At 42.7% G+C, this 13266-nt stretch overlaps 1 protein-coding gene across 2 annotated transcripts in view; it reads left to right on the top strand.

Annotated features, from left to right (window-relative positions):
* The window catches only part of LOC126533214 (2-oxoisovalerate dehydrogenase subunit alpha, mitochondrial-like), a 77797-nt gene extending 67464 nt beyond the window's left edge, over positions 1 to 10333 (top strand). For both annotated transcript variants that reach the window (XM_055071823.2, XM_050180491.3), the window contains exons 7-9: positions 1493 to 1634; positions 5919 to 6090; positions 6814 to 10333. In XM_055071823.2, coding sequence (XP_054927798.1) covers positions 1493 to 1634; positions 5919 to 6090; positions 6814 to 6993 — 494 coding nt within the window. In that variant the 3' untranslated portion in view covers positions 6994 to 10333. The remainder of the gene's footprint in view (positions 1 to 1492; positions 1635 to 5918; positions 6091 to 6813) is intronic.
* The last annotated feature ends 2933 nt before the right edge of the window (positions 10334 to 13266 follow it).

The following is a 13266-nucleotide window of genomic DNA, read 5'->3' as shown; positions in this document are numbered from 1 at the left end:
ACGTTTATGTGTTTCTCTACTGCTTGGTTTCTTTGTCACTGTCAGCGCTGCCACGCCCTTCGTACCAGTTATTTTTGCTGCCTGTTGGCACTGCACAAACTTTGGCTGAATACCAAATACTAAAGATATAAAAAAATCTAACCTGTGCTCTTGTGGAGAAGTACTAGTGCCATCTATAGGCAACATATTTTTTATATATAACCCATATTGCCTGTCACACCATCTATATTTATCCATCTATCTATGCCTGTCACACCATCATATGCCTGTCACACCAACTATTTGCTGATGACTGTGTGATTTACAGAGAAATTACCACTGAAGATGACATAGATACATTGCAAACAGATTTAGATAAGGTAGCGATCTGGTGTAAAAGATGGAACATGAATTTAAATATAAAAAAGTGCAGTAGCGTAAGTTTTTCCTGAAAATTACCCAAATTTCAGCACCGATATAACATCAATGGCACGCTTATCGACATACAGTCGGAATATAAGTATTTAGGAGTCTATTTTACCGAATCACTCACTTGGCATAAACAGATTGACACTGTCATAGCAAAAGCTACTAGGATGTTATTTTATTTGCAGAAATTTTAAACAGGCAACACGCGAAGTTAAAGAAACTTTATACTTCTTACATGTTAGAACAATACTTGATTATGCTTGTGTAATATGGGATCCCTATCAAGATTACCTCATTAATAGACTGGAAAAACTACAGAACCAAGCAGTAAGGTTTGTTTGCAATAATTACAGCCCGTACTCTAGCGTTTTTGAAATGAAGGCCACTTTAGGATGGGATCTACTACATATGCGTAGGCAGAAGTTAAGGCTTAAACTATTGCACCAAATATATAATAATCAGACAGGTATTAATCGCTATAATTAATCTCCTGGAACCAGATTATATATCGACTCACTGTGATAACAACAAAAAGATCTCAGCCTATAACTGCAGAACAAACACTTTTTACTACTCTTTTTTCCCCAAATCAATTAGACAATGGAACAGTTTATCAAATGATATAGTAAATGTGTCAAATAACGAACTATTCTATTCAATGCTGTGACGGTGCTCTTGTAAAACAAATGTATGTGTTATATATCTTGGAAACTGCTTGTTTCACGTTACTTGTATGCCTTTCTCTAACAGCTATTGTAGTGCTTCTGTTTGTGAGTATATCTGTCCAAAAGCTTTTCTGTATTACTGGTTATATTTTGTTCCCCCCTATGTAATGCCTTTATGGGGATGTAGGTACTCTGTAAATAAATAAATAAATAAATATATAAATTTTTAAACCAACCATACCTCCAGCCAGCTGAATCACCAGCTTTGGTAGCCAATGGGTTAAGGTACTTTTGTGTCAGGTGCGACTTATAACTAGGTTTGACTGTATAAGTATGACGTTCAGCAAACCTTCATTGGGGAGAATGTCTGTTTGCAAGGACTGTCGACTTCTCATTCTGTAATAATGAAAAAATTGCAGCTGCGCGAGGTCCATCATATGGGCTGACAACGATTCGTGTTGATGGCCAGGACATCCTTGGCATGTACATGGCAGTAAAGGAGGCCCGCCGCTTTGTGATGGAACACCAGAAGCCTGTCCTCATTGAAGCTATGACGTACAGGTAAGTCTGGCCTTTGGTTATGTTCTTTTGTGCACTGATGCTTCATAGTGTGTGGGTGAACTGAGAAAACGAGTGCAGCTGAACCTCAATGTAAAAAACATGTATGTAAAGAATTCTCTCATATAACAAATTATTGGATATAGCGAAGTAAATATAACTAATTTCTCACTTATATCAGGATGAAACGGATATGTGCTTCCATCGAATATCATATATATGCCACGCACAAAATGCCAGCAACGCCAAGGCTGCGAAGCGTAGGTGGGCTCGGGCGAGCACTGTTCCCGTCAGTGCCCATGCGCGTGCTGTCATGTTGGCATTCTTCATCGTGATTTAATGCTTCTGTAAGCTTTCAATGATGTCTTGAAACAACTGTTGCATAGTTGGGTGCTTTAACACGTACAAAAACTCGCCAGGCACACACTTAGTTTCCGGTGCTGCTTCATGAGCAAGAGCGATGATGGCGGTGGATCACGGCTGTTCTTCAGAGAAGATAAGCAATCGCGCTTTGTTTACTGCAGTTTTAGAGCAATTACTGTGCTTTTATTTTCTTATTGATGTTGCTGCACCTCTAGTGAATGCTTCCGCGTTTAAACTGATTATTAGATTATGGGGTTTTACCCAAAACCACGATCTAATTATGAGGCACGCCGTAGTAAGCCACTCCGGAAATTTTGGCCATCTAGGGTTATTTAACGTGCACCGAAATGTGAGTACACCGGTGTTTTCGCGTTTCGCCCCCATCGAAATGCGGCCGCTGTGGCCGGGATTCGATCCTGCGACCTCGTGCTTAGCAGCCCAACACCATAGCCACTAAGTAACCATGGTGGCTCGTTTAAACTTGGTTGCCTCCTCTACAGTTCAGAAGATACAATAAACATTAGGTTGTTGTTACTGATGAAATGCGAAGAAAAAAAAGATGGGAAAAGCTAAGCCAGAGAATGCGGACCGAAGCTGTGAAGCGCTCATTTTGTTTAGACGCCTTGAACAAAGGGCTCCGTATTAAAAAGCAGGTGACGGCTCCCACATAAGAGTGTCACACAATCACCAACAGAATTGCACAGAATCGGCTGTTGCTCCACCTATCGATGGCACTGAAGCGCGACTAGCGGCGTAGAACGTTTGGTGTATGCTCGCCTCAGCTATCTGCATGTTGACTGTAAAACCTGGTGTTTGTGAGCATTAAACGCTTGTGACAGGGCTTTCAACCTCGGTTTGAATGCCTCGTAATATCACTTCATGAAGTAGGAAATGCTGCATTGCGCTGCAAAAAACGCTGCATTGGCTATTCAGACTTGGGGCACTACAACAGGTGATACAACATGCGGTTTAATTCTGAATTTGGGTGTGAGGGTGATACTAGTAAAAATGGTGGTGACATTAAAAAATAATATAATATATAAAAGCACTATGCTCTTGACTGACCGAGGAGGCAAACTTTCACCTATAGCGTCTGCCGATATCTCACTTGCATGCTCCTGTGAAATCATCGACATGCTCTGCTTGTTTAGCGATGAAACATGTGAAATCCATGCTATGCAGACAGTGGTAAGACGCAAGCATAAAAACAATCAACCCTTAAATTATTGCCAGACTCCTATATGTGCTATTTTTCTCAAGCTCATCGTGCTGGTTTTCAAGCTTTACCGTTGCTGGCTTCTCACATGGCTGCACCTGTACGAACCATTTATAGGTGCGACGGCGCTCCCTCAACCTACTATAAAAAAACACTGCATGTAAATGAAGGAAGTGTGTACATAAATAACTTTGGTTCACGAGCCAACAAATGAAGCCATTCGCGGCTGGGGCATTATAATGAAAGCGTCATACTGGTGATGAGCTCCACTTTGTAGGCAAGCCTGTTGGGGCTTATCTGCGGCAGACGGAGATATACCCCAAGTGATTTTTATTACACTCGATCTATCCAGACACGTATGTACTAGCATTACCTGCCGTCAGTGCGACGATTCAGCCAACATAGAACATATGCTCTGATGATGCCTCTTGTTACAAGGCACATATCAAACAGACTAGTTAAGATGGCATACCTCACTGCAAAGCCCCGACTACGGGGACCAAATCTGGGCCATCCAGAGAGTCCACAATGCGGCGGCCAGGCTCAGCCTGCCCGTCCCAACGTGGGAGTGGCTCGCTGCGCGATAATCGCGTATCTCAAGACTGTCAATAAAGTTTTTCCATCCATCCATCCACCTGCGGCAAACACTTGGCTCGTAAGGAGACAATGTCGTCTCAGGCAGCCATGAAGTCCGACACATGTCCACTATTGTACAGTGTGATTTCCTTGCGCACGCTGACACCACAGAAGTAACTATCTGGGATGCGCGCTAGTGGCAAATGGCACACACACACTTCAGTCATGCCTGCAGTGGAAGCAGGTGTCTCTGGCACAAGGCTCACTTGCGGTTCCAACGGCCACCGCTACGCAGCTTTCAGTGGTGTCCCTATAGGCGCTGTGCATGGCGGATAGTGAAGACATTTTTGTAAAATGTGAAGACATTTGCGACTTTGCTATAATGTAGTTTGACCGTACAGACTTCATTATTCTTCTGTGCAGGTGTACGTCTAGCCTTCTGACATTTTAGATTTAGCATAAAAGAAAAAAAAATGGTGAAGAATCAGAGTGTAGTAGTACAAACTCAGATGACATGCAGAGATGAGGTGCATGCAGTGCTACTTACAATTTATTTAGAAGAAAAGCACATTTATGTGTGATGATATGTAGTCACAAAATGACAACAGCAAAAGAAGATACAACGACATTCTTACATTATGCAAGAACAAAAAAAAGAAGAAAACAAGGAAACAAATGCTAGTCTTTCATTTTTGTTTTTTGGCACACACTAACTAGTTAAAAGAAAAAGTCATTATAATTAAAAGGAGAGCAGGGGAGAAGATCATGCTTTTTGTTCGGCAATGAATAAGTGATGACAGACATTAATAAATGTGTGATTATGATTAACTTAATGGTTAGACAAGGTTTCTAATTCACCCCCTAGTTAATTACTTTAGGTCACATGCTCCAACTGCAGAATTGAAGGTAGCCAGTAAAAAAGGCATGTCCACTTGGTGGCAAGTGTTGAGACAAGTAGCAGTTTTGCGATATGCTGTTCCAAACTTGCAGAAAATATCACTTGGGTGTTCTCTTCTACATTTGCCTGCGAAGCCTTTCTTCTGTGTTGTGGGACAACTATTAAGTGGAACACCAGTGTATATTGTGACAGAAATTGAGGACCAATATATTGAAATTGGTGCCGGTCTCAGGATTCCTAATAAATAAATGAATGTTCATGGAGGGCTGACCGGCTTCACTTCCATAAGTGAAAAAATTGCATTGGAGTAGCTAATCAGTAAGTTAATTTGCAAGTCTTAGTGGCTTAAGCAGCTAATAATCGAACCGTAGCCACTGGCACATCTTGGTGGCCATAGTGGTGGCAGCCACATTTTGGTGAGACTTAAAAGCAAAAGCACTTATTTACTTATAGATTTAGGTGCATGATAAAGAACCTCACGTGGACGAAATTATTCCGGAGCCTTCCACTATGATGTTCCCCATATCCTGCTGTGCAGTTTTGGGACGTCAATCGCCACAATTTATTAAATTATACTGATTAACTCGTTAGCATGCATTTCCTGATGCTTGCCACATTTAATAATGAACTACCAGGAAAGAAAATACAGTATATTATCTCTTCAGCACTGTCCTTAAGCATTTGGAGGAGTGGGTATAACTGCCAGCACTGCTTGAGGTATAAGTGATCTTTCAACTGATACGCCTGCAGATATGTCTTCATGAAGTACTATATACCCATAGAATGAAACTTGTCAGAGAAATTATAAAGTAGAACACCCAGTAAGTGCAATTACTCGAGAATGTGATGTCATACCACTATGTGTCTGGTTGCTAACAGTGGCATGAACTCTGCTGTAAGCATAAGAGCCGAAACTACGCCAGTGTAACATGAACTAGAGATGGCGGAAGCAGAAGTACACGTAGTTAGGCCTAAATTGACTCATTTCATTCCGTGAGAATACTAGTACAGCAGTGGAAGGCTCGTAGGATAGTAACAACAGATATTTCTGTCATTTTAGATGCAAGAAACTAAACTAATGAGATGAGGAAATTTGGCAGTTCTAAGGTGTGTGTCTGGTGTCTGGTTGACACAGGACAGCAGTAACTTGAGATCTTTTGCTGAACCTTTTGTCCTGTAGTGAACTCTTTTAGGCTGATGGTGACGACGAGGCACTGTATGCATCTGCATGCAGAATCGGCCACCATAGCACGTCGGACGACAGCACGGCTTATCGGTCAGTGGACGAAGTGCGGACGTGGGATGAGCACGCCCATCCAATCATGCGACTTCGCCATTTCCTCCTTGACCGGGGATACTGGAGCGAACAGCAGGACAAGGACATCAGGGCAGCCTTCAAGAAGGAGGTACTCGAGCATTCTCACTCAGGGTGTGCTGGCTCAACCAGCCAGTGCAATGTACAAAGCATACATAGCAATAGATCTCTGCAACACTTTGTGTAGAATGAGTCTTCCATTGGTCCCATCCCCAGTCTGATCCTCTGTTTAGTTCAGAAGAAAATTAGTTTTTCTAACTTGTAGCTAGGTCACGAACAAGAATATGAAGACAAGAGAAGGAAGGGACGAGCACAAGACGCTAAGCTTCAACTGCAGTTTATTGCAACACAAGTTGCCATTATCTAGGCAGCCAGCTACCAAAAAAAAAAAATAAAGAGCACATGCATTAAGCTGCCCTTGCTAAATTGCACAGAGAGGGTGATTGGCAAAGGGTCGTAGAAATTTATAGTGGGACAAAGAAATAGCTGCGACACGAATGCATCAGCAGTTGCTATCTGATACCTTGGTCGCTGTCAATGCTAAAATGGTGTCATTCTATCCAAGATTCTAAGCATTGTTATAAATTTAGGTCTGTGGTATATTGGTCTACATGCATCATACACAAACAAGTACACGCTGAGTACGGGGGTATTCCACTAATTCTTAAAAAATGGACATTCAGTAAGCAGCTTAGAAACAAATTGCAGGGTTTCCTAAGATCTGCATGCATTGCCTACCGATCAGTGAGATTCTGCCTATGACTTGTATCAACGTTCTTATCATCATCATTTTTCCTTGACTGTACTCTCACAGGTCTTGCAAACCATCAAAGAAGTCGAAAAAGTTCCCAAGCCTCCGGTCAGTGATCTCTTCACCGACGTTTACAAGGACATGCCCCCGCATCTCAAGGAGCAGATGACGTACATGTTGAACCATGTGCAGAACTACAAGGAGGGGTACCCCATTGACCTGTACGCCAAAGAAAAGAGCTAGGACTAGGCACATACGTATGATATCATTGCAAGCCATTACTGTGGACAGTTAAGGGTGTTGAATACAGGAGGGCTGAAGATACTGTTTTTGTCGAGCTTGAAAAGTCGCCGCCAATTTTATTTTATAGAATGGTCATAAAAAGTTTTTCCAATGTAGAAACACTAATATGACTGTGAGCTGTATCCACAAAGCAGAGGTATGTCAATGTGTTCAAACCCAGCCGCACACATGTAACTCTTCTAGGTGCTTACCGTTGGCACTGAGAACACAGAATTTTTATAGAATGATCCTAAAAAGCTTTTGCCAATATGGAACGTGGAATTTTGATAGAATGGTGTAAAGTTTTCACCAATGTGAAAACACTAATGCCACTGTGAGCTGTATCCACAAAGCAGAGGTGTGTTGATGTGTTCAAACCCAGTTGAACACGCGTAACTGTTCTGATTGCCTTTGGCACTGCGAACATGTCGATATATCTTGCTGAGCTGGGAGTCTTTGCTTGCTTTACCAAACTGTCCTGAAAAGCGACCAAAGGTGCCATCACGTGCTGCAGTCGTGAAGCAGCTGTATGGCGACCTGGGTGCGGATGTGGATGCATCATGTACACAGTGCTAACGTTATGTTTTGCCTTTGTTTTGGGCCCAATTCAGCAGGGTGAAAAACATGGAGACGAGCTTTGTTGTTCAGCTTTGTTCCTAGTAGAGAAGTCGACGGTGCTTATGTGTTCTGCAAAAATCATTGAACTCAATTCAGTAGATGAATGCCTGGCAAGGTTTTGTTTCTTGATAGAATATTAATTATTATTTTTGACTGGTTGTCTTACGATTATATGTGTGATGATTTGAAAGGCATTTCATTTTTGAGAATGGTGTCAAATTTGCTGAGGATGTCAAAAAGGAGAAGCTTGTTGGTGTGTAAGTTACTGATAGAAGATAAGTTAATTGAACGGGCAAGTTTCGGCAGGATTTAGCTGTAATCATAACTCGCACTTTTGTACATCTGTTGTGATGGGACATCATTTTGCGGTCAACTTAGTCAGATAGTTTGATAGCATTGAAAAGCTGAAAAAACATGATCATAACAGGTGTGATGTTATAAATTAGCATTTAATTGGTTTAGTACTGTTCGGTAAGTGGTTGCTAATTTAATTAAGCCTTAAGGTAACAGTCATAAAAGCAGGTAGGTTACTTTGACTAATTGCATTTAAGTTATGTGCTCTTTAACTGGGCTGGTCAGACCTGTGGGGCGACTTCTAACAAAAAGCAATGCTATACAATAGGGCACAAGAAGGTGATTTAACGCATCATGTTCCAAGTTATTTCTGTTGACACACTTTGGACACATACTCTAGAGTTAGTCACAAGTAATCACTGTTACAGGAATTATAGTTGAGCATCTCTATGTACACAGTGGGCATGACAGGTTTTAAATACTTTGTGGAGTTTCATTGTATAGATCACATTGTAAACTGTGCATAGGTACATCGGCTGGAGCATGAGATAACATATCAGAAGCGTGGAATCTTCGAGCTCTCATTGTATGTAACAGTCATGTGCTAGCCACTGTAGTCATTTTCCAGAAATTTCTTCATTGGTGTAGCAGCTCCTGTGCGAGCCAGTTAGCACCTTGTAATACTTCTTTGTCAGACATTATCCGATTTATCTTATAGTTATATAGCCGAGATATTTACTATGTAGTAGAATGTAATCAATAGTAAAATTTTTATAGTCAATATCTTACAATAGCAGTGCATGGAGTTTCCTTATATAGATCACATTGTAGACTGTGCATTTGTACATGAGCTGAAGCATGAGATAACGTAACAAATGTGTAGAATCTTTGAGCTCTCATTGTATGTAAATGTCATGAGATAGCCACCGTAGTTCCGAAAATTTCTTCATTGGTGTAACATTCTGTGTGAGCCAGTTAGCACCTTGTAATACTTAGTTGTCAGATATCCGATTTATCTTATAGCTATATAGCTGAGATATTTACTATCTAGAAGAATGTAATCGGTAGTAAAATTTTTGTAGTCAATATCTTACAATAGCAGCACATGCCTACAGTTGGTACTGGGCAAAACAAAGTACTTTTCTCACAGTACAGTTAACTACAAGTGGACTGCTTGGAGGCAGGTAATGTAACTATAGTTGATATTCATTATAACAAAGTCACATTTGACTTGAAAATATGTTCGTTATAGTTATCCAATATTTGTTATCTGTGAGAAAAGAAAAAAAAAAACAAATTGTGATTAGGTCTGTGTGAAAGAAACGCAAGACTGATGCCTCCAACAGGTTATTGAGGGTCTCCTGACAATTTTGAAGACATTGCTTGAATTTTGACAGGCGCACTAAGCCGCTGGCCAAAATGTGTCCAAGCGTCTATAATGTGCCATTTCAAGTTGCTCTTGCTGAGTACATGACATTCTTTTGCGACCAGAATATGCACTTTAAGTTGTAGAATGTGATTCGCTGTAACCAATACTATTAATTGTTCGGAATGTTGCATTTTCAGTTTCGTTGTAGCAGTCGAATACTCACTAAAATAAAGCCTGGGCAACTGAATGTTATATTTACTTAATTATATCCAATAACATGCTATATATATGTCTGTTACGTTAATGTTCAACAGTACTTTTTTAGTGATTATTAAGCCAGTGTTTTGAAATTAAAGCGTGTATGTACTTTGACCTTTGGGGACATTGATCTCTTGTCATTGCCTTAGGCTTGATCTGCATAGCCTTCAAATGGTTGTGATAGTCTAAGGCATGGTCAGAAATGTTGTGATGTTCTTTTTTTTTGTTTGCCTTAGAATAGAATGGTTTAACTTCAGCTATATTACAACACAGCAAGCTATGCATTGATGAGATGCTGAGAGATTGGCCACCTTGCTTGAATTGATGCTTGTTTCTAAAAGCTGCACTGCAAATTTCAAAATATGCGAAGCCATTTCGTGTGGAGACTTGATATTTTTCTACTCATGACAGATTTTACTGTCAGTTTAGCAATTGCTTGGATCAGCATATTTTTACCTAAGGGATTTTGTTGTGTTAAGCATGCTTGGTGTACTTGGCATGTAGTTTATTGGTGTGCTGAATACTGGATATGGTAGGCTCTATTGTGAAAGTAGAAACATGAGTAAATTCCATGAAACAGTCATGCTTGATGACTGGTTAATGTGTAGTGCACAATTCTGTATGTGTTGTACGACAGTTTAGATTAGACATCGGAATAGTGGTGCATATTGTGTGTGTTACGTCGACAGAGTCTGTGTTCATTTCAAAGTCCGCAATTTGCTGAATAAACTGTTGTGAGTTCAGGTTGCATTTATACTTCAACATTACTTGTCATGCGTTATAGTACAGAGATAAAAAAGAAAGAAACTCTCTGCAAGATCTGTGAAGAAAACAAATAGGTGCTAGCTGTCTCCAAACACACATGCTACTGGGTGCAAATCTGTGCTTGTACAGTCAGCCACAAAAGCTTGCGGGATCTGCAATGGGTGGTAGAGCGATGCAAAACTTCATTGCTGCGTCGTCTACCGTCACACAGCATCGTGTCGAGGCTGCGCAAAGTGCACCTGGCACGGAAGTGCCGGGAGCCTCGACACCACGCTGTGTGACTGTACATACAGTTGTGGTCATTCATCTATTGATGACATATCATAGCCATATCAAGGGATGTCTAGAGAATCCTTGCCCCGCTTATGATTTCCTCCCACTTCCTCTTTAGGCCCTTACTTTCTTTCTTTGTTTAGAAATCATCTTTTGGCATTTTGGCATGATCACAGAAAAATAACAAAATAGTAATTTTAATTATTGTAAAATGATGAGATGGTGTATCCTATCGGTCTGTCTATGTATAAATGGGGGGCCTCAAACATGCTTTGGGAGAAAGGAACAACAACACAGAGCAAACAATCGAAGTGGCATTTATTGCACCTCTTATAGGCAAATCTAGCCAGCCGAATTACTACTAATAGAACATGCCGATGGCGTTGGTGAATTGAGGAAGATTGACTCACCGTGACAGGTTATTGAGCATATGCGTTTGCCTTCATGCTGGACACTAGCAAACAGTGGTGCTTTCGAACGATCGTGTTCGTCTATCCCGGTGTCCCGCTCCGAAGTCTTTCTCCGGACAGTCCCGCGAAGTGTGCCGACCGGCGCGCGAGATATCCGCAGACGCCGCCGACCCCAAATCAAAGAGGAAGAGGTCGCAAGAGGCCGCTCCCGTTTGCGCCTCAGTAACCCCGCCTTTAGGTGGCGTTAACAGCGCAACACTTGCGCCATCTTTCGTACTATTCTGTAACCATCGCGACCGCCTGCGGCGCTTCGCTATGCGGGCAAGCCGGATTACAGGAGATGCGAGAGCGATGCGGGGAAAACAACATAAAGGGGCGCAACAGAGTCGAGCGTCGCCATAACACACACACACCGCCGTCGCCGTGATGTTTAGTATAAAGTCGAAGTGCGATAACATCGAAGCCGCGCGCCGTGTGCTGTAGTTGCGAGCGAAAGCTTGAGGGGGTGAGCCGTGAAGGGTGGTGGTTTGATGCGGCGGTGCGCGCCGTCCTCTCTCGCGCGAAAGGGTGGGGGAGAGGGGAATAGGCGCAGGTCAGTGTGCGCCTCCTCCTCCTCCTGCTGCAGCAGCAAAGCGCGGCCGCGCGCGTCCTATCTTGGAGGCAGTCTTGCGGTGGGCTCGATAGAGTTCGAAGGCTAGCGGACCTGAGCTAGCCGATGGCTTCGTGTGCGCTGTGTTCTCGCGCGCATGGTTCGCGTTGAAACGAGAGGCAGCAACATTAAGGGGAATTCGCTCGCCGCTGCTGCCACGCTTCCTCACTCCAGCGTTCTGACAGCAAGCGTTCGCGCTCGTCGACCGAGATGTGTTTGCCTGTGTGCGCCTGACAACGTGCTTGTTCATTTAGTTATTAAGCCAATGTTTACAACAGTTCATTCAGCTAAAGCGACTAACCTTACTTTAATTGTATAGCTGTCTAATAATTTGCTGCATGACTATTTAAAGTGCGCGTACCAGTAAGAGGGCACCGTAGCTGTTCGTGGGCGCTATAATAAAAATTTGATTGATTATTATTATTATGTTTCGCATATACAGGGACGGCAGTTGTTATCAGTTGGGACAAAGAAGACACTTAGTTTACTACATGTGCAGCAGTTAGGCAACTCCATGACCGAGTTTCTCGCAAAGTAATTTTTGGGCAATTTGCGCCCTCATTCTTCTTGTCACAATGGGCATAGAAGGGGTAGCTCTCTTCATCGGTTTTCACTCTGTCCTTGTGTTGTGCACTATAGATGCAGTACTTAGGGGAGGGGGGTGCGCACCGGGAACGTGCTTTAGAACCCCCCCCCCCTCCCCAATCTACCGGTATAGTGCCTAGAATATTAGGCACTATACTACCGGTCAAGCGCGAGCCTACCCCGAAAAAGAATTTATGGCAACGCCACTGCTTCTGATATACTAGATAGTCTTGATATAAAGCTCCCTATAGCTACTGTTTTATCTTAAGTATTCGATAGTGCTTGGCCGTCATGCTCGCTTTTAATTTCATCTTAATGTCTAAAAAAATATGGGGTTTTACGTGGCAGAACTACTTTCTGAATATGAGGCACGCCGTAATGGGGGACTCAGGAAATTTGGACCGCCTAGGGTTCTTTAACGTGCACCTAAATCTAAGTACACGAGTGTTTTCGCCCCCATTGAAATGCGGCCGCCGTGGCGAGAATTCGATCCCGCGACCTCGCGCTTGGCAGCCCAACAGCCACTATAGCAACCACGGTGGGCCATGTTAAAGTTATGCCACGTAGCAACCCAAGCGAATAACAAAAAAGTTGTCCTAGGAACCCTAGGGTAAGAAGACAAATACTTTCACTTGCCGTGTAGTCAATGTCCCATAAAGATGAGGCGGAAAAAGCGTACAAACCACGGCCGGAGCCACCGCTTGCAATCCAGCCGTGAATGAACGCATCACAAGATGTAACAACTTTCCCATGCGTAAAATAATTTATTGCACAGGTTAAAATATGCAAAAAGGCAGGGGGATCAGTGAATCATACCGGGTCGCAAGAACGGGTCTTCTGTCACTAGCGGTGGTCGATGCGTTCTGGTATAGGGCAACTTTATGCTCGATCGTCAGCAGCGGTTTCATTGCCTGTTCAGGCCGACGGAACTTTTCGCTGGGCAGAGGTGGCCGAGAGAAGGACTGTCGTCCAGGGCGTGGCTCCTCGCGCGCCGTTTCGTTGGCGAACCCGAG

Source organism: Dermacentor andersoni, chromosome 7, assembly GCF_023375885.2.
Source record: "Dermacentor andersoni chromosome 7, qqDerAnde1_hic_scaffold, whole genome shotgun sequence".
In the NCBI taxonomy this organism is placed as follows: Eukaryota; Metazoa; Arthropoda; class Arachnida; order Ixodida; family Ixodidae; genus Dermacentor; species Dermacentor andersoni.
The sequence above is the reverse complement of the archived record's forward strand: the minus strand, read 5'-3'. Positions and strand labels throughout refer to the sequence as shown.